This window comes from Cyprinodon variegatus, unplaced genomic scaffold (genome assembly GCF_000732505.1).
Source record: "Cyprinodon variegatus isolate N-32 unplaced genomic scaffold, C_variegatus-1.0 Scaffold387, whole genome shotgun sequence".
Lineage (NCBI taxonomy): Eukaryota > Metazoa > Chordata > Actinopteri > Cyprinodontiformes > Cyprinodontidae > Cyprinodon > Cyprinodon variegatus.
Window position 1 is genome coordinate 491,320 of NW_015150840.1, and position 6,000 is coordinate 497,319.

Below are 6,000 nucleotides of genomic sequence, written 5' to 3' on the forward strand. Positions count from 1 at the left end.
TATTTATTGCTGTTTTCAAGGCTGCATTTAAAAAGAATGAAATTGTCTAGAGCTGTTTTAAACGAAATTTATTTTTGTATGCACTCTTGTATACAAAATGACAAAATAAATCTGTCTAAGTCTGTAATTGGTTATGTGCTCTATCATATCACCCTGAGTAATCAATAAAATGATAAGTAAAAGAATTTAAACCTATGATTCATTATATTATTAATTACCAGCATACTTTTGACCGTCCCATAACACACAGTAATGTAGAGTTACAATGTAATTACAATGCAGCTTAAGCTTCTCCAGCACTGGTAAAGGTCATACATGGTCATGCAAATGCCTATAAATTGATGCAAACGCTCACATAAACCTAGTCTCGCACGGTATTTCCTGCTTCCAGTACCCATATAGCCTCTGCAGCTGCTCAGCAATAAAGAGTTGTTGAATCCTTACAGGCCTATTAAGTGGACCACAGTGAGAGAGGAAGCAGAAATGGATGGGGGAAGGACAGAAACTGACCCTTTGTGAATCTTTCCTTCTTTAAGAAAACGGCAGCAGATGGCAAACGCCAGGAGATCATCGTTCTGGATTCAAAGAGAAGCAACGCCATCAACATCGGCCTCACCGTCCTGCCTCCGCCCCGCACCATCAAAACAGCCATCCTGAACTTCGATGAGTATGCGCTCAACAAGGAGGGGATAGAGGTGAGAACTAAGGATGATTTAAAAAAAAGCTAAACTTACATAAAAAGAAGGAAAAAAAACACCCTCTGACCAATCGAAGTATCGCTTCTCCTACAGAAACTCCTGACAATGATTCCCACAGAGGAAGAGAAGCAGAAGATCCAGGAAGCCCAGCTGGCCAATCCAGATGTCCCTCTAGGCTCTGCAGAGCAGTTCCTCCTCACTCTGTCCTCCATCAGCGAACTCTCTGCCCGGCTCCAGCTCTGGGCCTTCAAGATGGACTATGAAGCAACAGAGAAGGTTAGTCTGATAATAAAGTATTACAGTTGGCAGATAAAATGTTCATTGTTGCTTCTTCTTCTTACCCCAGTTACATACGTTAGAACAGGGGTCACAACCCAAACTGCTTAAAGAGCCATATTGGACCAAAAGCCCAAAAAACAAATCTTTCTTGAGCTGCAAAAATGTAAAAGTCTTATATAAGCCTTATATGGCAACACAGACTCAAAAAATATTGGCCCACTATAAAAAAGCACTATGTGCGTTTAAATATATAATAAGAATTTATGATTAAATGTTTATCCTGGAGCAAATGTCACATGATGCCACTGGTCTTCTGTACGATATTTGGTGCTTTAAGTTTAAATTCCATTACAATTCTAAATGATTAGGTTTTGTTGCATTGATGAAATTATAGAAAATACAATAAAGTAATCAGATTTTTGCCTGGCATGGCGTTGTGCTGAAACGTGTTGCATGCTATGAAGCAAATCTTCGTTGACAGAAATCTTAAAATTTATTGTTAACATTTTTTTTTTTATTATGCACAATTTTACAGCAATGGAAACATGATATTTGTTTAACCTCCTGCACACTATATTAAAACACACAAACAAACAAACAAAAAAAGGGAAATAATTTTTTTTCCATTTTGATACATTTTTGTATGAAAAATGTTGAATGAAAAAATGGTTCTATGTAACTTTTATACAAATCATGCCATAATAATTTTGACCTAATCTGTACCGCTGTCTGCATGGACTGAGGTTTTTAATCTCAGTCAGATTAGACATCGATTATATGCAAACAGCAACTTTAAGACTTGCTTTGAATTCTCAACTTTATTTACAAATCTGGATATTGACTGATCAATTGTTGTAGATCAGTATACAATATTCCAAACCATTCTATTGCATCAGGATTTCTTCCAGTATTGTCAGGTATTTAGCGCCATCTTTTTCACCAAATATAAACAGCTTTTCTGTGATCAGCTGATTAAAAGTATCCCACAGAAAAAAAAAAAAAAAAACACCACCTCTATTCCTCTATGCTACGTTTCGCAGTTGGCACAGCATGCCCACAATTCACAGAACGGTGCCAATGTGCTCAAAAAGGGTGTACTTTAGCAAGGCAGCGTATGTGAGGAAAAACTGATTAAAAATTTCAAAGACTGCCATCAGATGATAAAGCTTCTCTAACTGAAGTCTGGTGTGAACGTTTTTGAGAAGGTGCACAGCATGGAAGAGGAAAAAACATCCGTAGAACATCAGAATAGTTACATCATGACAGAATAGGCCCGTTTATTAGCAGCACCCTGCCTTCATCTTTACATGCACGCCGATTATTCCGGCAAGAATGCATCCAGGAGGAAAAGTTCAAAGCCAGATCCATGTGAAAGAGACACATGTGAATTTAACAGCTGTCAGCGGGATGCTTGCCCCTTTTCATCTCTTCTTAAAAGGTACAAAACGTAACTGCATATCTGTTGGAGCAACGTTCCCTGCTTGACCCTGCGGTATGAAACAGTTTAGCTGCCGGAAGGTTTTATTTAGAGCAGCGTACCGTCCAGGGAAAACAAACACAGGCTGCTGCTGCTGCTTAGAACAACAGCAGGTTTAACTAATAGGAAGCAGATTTTACAGCGAACGAGCAAACCTTTCAGCATCCTCTCATGACCTTAAAGAAGGGCAGATGATTTGTGGCGGGTTGCACCTGTTTGCAGTGGACTGATAAAAACACATTAAGCTCAACTGTTGATATATTGGCCTCCTGACAGGAAGTCGCAGAGCCACTCCAGGATCTGAAGGAGGGAATGGAGCAGCTGGTGAAGAATAAAACTCTCAGATACATCCTCTCTACTCTGCTCTCTATTGGAAATTTCCTCAATGGCGTCAATGTGAGTCATCTGCTGGCAAAATGTTTTTTTTTCTTTTCTTTTTCATTTTTCACTGTGTGATTTGTGTTTTGATGTTCAGTTAACCATGATTAAACAACTTTAATTTCAGATCAAGAAACATTTGAAAGACTTATTGAACTCTGAACTCATGAATCAGTGCATGACTGCTATCTAGGGCAAAAATGTATTAACATTACTATTTCATTTCATCATTATCACTACTGATTTACACCTCCATATGTCTACATACTGTAACTGTATGACCGGAATATTTCATATTAGTGAAACTGTGCAGTGCTTCTATAAAACACAATAGCAATGATTGGAAGAAGGTGTAATTCTCACCTTTTTTTGTCATAAACAATCTTTGATTTACTAAAAAGTTACATGAATCAAACTCCATTTGTCTGACCTACCACATGTTTTTCACTTTAAATTGTTCTTCAAGCTAATATTAGACATGCTCTTGTTGGAACGTAAATATTAAATTTATTTGGCACAGAAACAAAGAAAAAAAAAGTTGTTTAGGCAGGTAATTAGCAGTTAATTAGCAGTGGGAACATTTAAACATAGAAGTTATTAATGTAATTTATATCCACAAATGTCTAGAGATACTATTTACTAACATATGTTAAAAAACAAAAATAATAGGGTTTTTTTTTTACCTGAAAAACTTTACGGTGTTGCATCATGGTCTGGCTGCTGACTCACTGCTGGATGTGGCTTGACCTGTGCTGCAGGCACCAGTTATTTTATAGTACCAGATGTAAATATTTCCTACATAGTGACTTCTTTTGGTTGGACAAGAGTTTTACCCTCTTAGTTATAATATAAGATATATTTCTCATATTTCTTATTTTTATCAACAAAAATACTCAACTTTCTAATTTTAATTTACAATTTGCATTAAACTGATATATCAACATCATTTATACATAGTACTTGTAAACAGAGCACCCAAAGTAAAGTATGATTTACATTTTACTGATCCATTTTGAACAAAAAAGCTATCTGTGTTACCTTCTTTCATGCTTTTTATGTTTTTTTTTCTCTGCTAATGGGTTTTCCAATTAACTTTTTTAGGCCAAAGGCTTTGAGCTGACATACTTGGAGAAGGTTCCAGAGGTAAAGGACACAGTGCATAAGCAGTCTCTGCTCCATCACGCCTGCTCCGTGGTGGTGGAGAACTTCCCAGAGAGCACCGACCTCTACTCTGAGATTGGAGCCATTACACGTTCTGCAAAAGTATGCTTCAGTTTCTGCTCTTTAGATACTGGCCTGCAATTTTAGGATTTAAGCACAGAAATGTCATAAATAGATTTGCAACCAAGTTGAATCCTATTTAGTTTCCTTGATGGTTTAAAAAAAAAAGTTCTATAGTTTAATATTTTGCTTGGACCCGTCAAATTAATTTGCCTAACTAGGAAATATATTTTAAACATTTAAAGACATTTAAAAAGCTCCAATAGTTTTTTTTTTCGAATAAAAAAGGTTTCCACAAATGTTTTAAGTACTCATTACCCTGCGTAAGATCAATTTAAATATATATACACAAAACCCTAGACTGAAAACAGGCGTGTTAATTTTAAGATATTAGCAATGCCGAGGCAAAATTATTTTAATTCTTGCCTCATTTTATAAAATAAAATATAATCCTGTTGGTTTTTAAAGGAGGTTTGTGCAAACAAAATCTACTTGTAAGGGTCCCCATTTTGGAACATGTTTCTAAGTTTCTCTGCAGGAAAATAACCTGATAAGAATGAAGTTTGTTGCTTCTACTGGTTTATCACACAAGGAGATATATGATGCTTGGATGTCCATTAAAATGACCTTTTTGCTCATGCAAACAACAAAGCAGCCATGTCCTAAAGTCTCCTGCATTGCACCTGTAGGTCTTAGAAAAGATCAGATCCATATTTAAAGCACTTCTAAAGAACTTTCAGATTTGGTGGAGTTTGGTTCCCCCAAGTGGACAAATGCTGTAATGTTCTGCTTGAAGGAAGATGGCATTTCCTATGAGGAGCAGGGCAAAGTAGTAAAATCCTGATCCTCAGTTGGTTTGAAGAAAATATATGTTTCCAGTGCCTGTGGAAAGATGAATAGAGATGTAATGAACCTGTGGTGAAACAATGTCATATGAGGATGTTGAAAATAACAAACGTTTAACTTTGGTTTTGTACCATATTCCTGTGTTACTTATCGTTGTTTTGGCAAAAAAGTTTGAATCAGATATTCTAACAAGCTGAGTTTTAGTTCAAATCAATTCAGTTTATTTATATAGCGCCAATTCTCAAAACACGTCATCTGAAGGCACTTTACAGAGACAATTCAACTAGATCACACAGTCAGATTGCTTCAAAGTTTTCTGTATAAGGAAAACCAGCTGATTGCATCGCCTCATTGACTCAAAAGCAATCCCTCACACCAAGGGTTCTTGTAGCGACAGTGGAAAGGAAAAACTTCCTTTTAACTGGAAGAAACCTCCAGCAAAATCAGGCTCAGTGTGAGCGGCCATCTGCCGGGGCTGACTAGGGTTCAAGGAGACAGATTCAGACAAAGAAAAAGAAGCATAGATACAAAAGGCAGCTGTCAACCACCTCCCCAGGTGGCTCCGTCCAGGAAAAACACAGCCAGGCAGACACGCTCCGAGCCAGCTCCAATGTGGGAGGATGAAAGAGAGCACATACAGTTAGTCACAGTCAGAGAAACAGGACTACACTGAAAAACAGGCTGAGCTCCAACATCTAAAAACAAAGGCGTTGATGGAAGCAACACAGCTGACACCTCTCTCCAGGATCGTGTCACAGCCAAAAAGGAACACACCGTATAAAGATACTATGATGAGAAAAGACAGAGAGAGCATAGCATTAGAGCTTAAACTAACAAAATACTGCAGAATAGGAGGTCCCTATGTCCTCCAGCAGTCTAAGTCTATAGCAGCACAAATGGAGAAAATAGCTCAGGATAACGTAAGTATTTAGGATGAGGTATAAGAAAGGTAGAACCACAGTGTGGCCAATGTAGAGCCAAGGAGAAATGTCTATAATGTCTAAGATTTTATTGTGTATTACTGTTGTTTCTAATCGGGTCATTTCTGTCAAAAAAAGGTGGACTTTGATCAGCTGCAGGAGAACCTGTGTCAGATGGAAC

General features: G+C 37.5%; 1 protein-coding gene across 5 annotated transcripts in view; it reads left to right on the forward strand.

The window, feature by feature from the left end:
* Nucleotides 1–6,000, forward strand: part of LOC107092613 (FH1/FH2 domain-containing protein 3-like) — a 93,816-nt gene that overhangs the window by 80,718 nt on the left and 7,098 nt on the right. For all 5 annotated transcript variants that reach the window (XM_015387188.1, XM_015387184.1, XM_015387185.1 and 2 more), the window contains 4 exons: nucleotides 537–695; nucleotides 792–974; nucleotides 2,731–2,850; nucleotides 3,934–4,095. In XM_015387188.1, coding sequence (XP_015242674.1) covers nucleotides 537–695; nucleotides 792–974; nucleotides 2,731–2,850; nucleotides 3,934–4,095 — 624 coding nt within the window. The remainder of the gene's footprint in view (nucleotides 1–536; nucleotides 696–791; nucleotides 975–2,730; nucleotides 2,851–3,933; nucleotides 4,096–6,000) is intronic.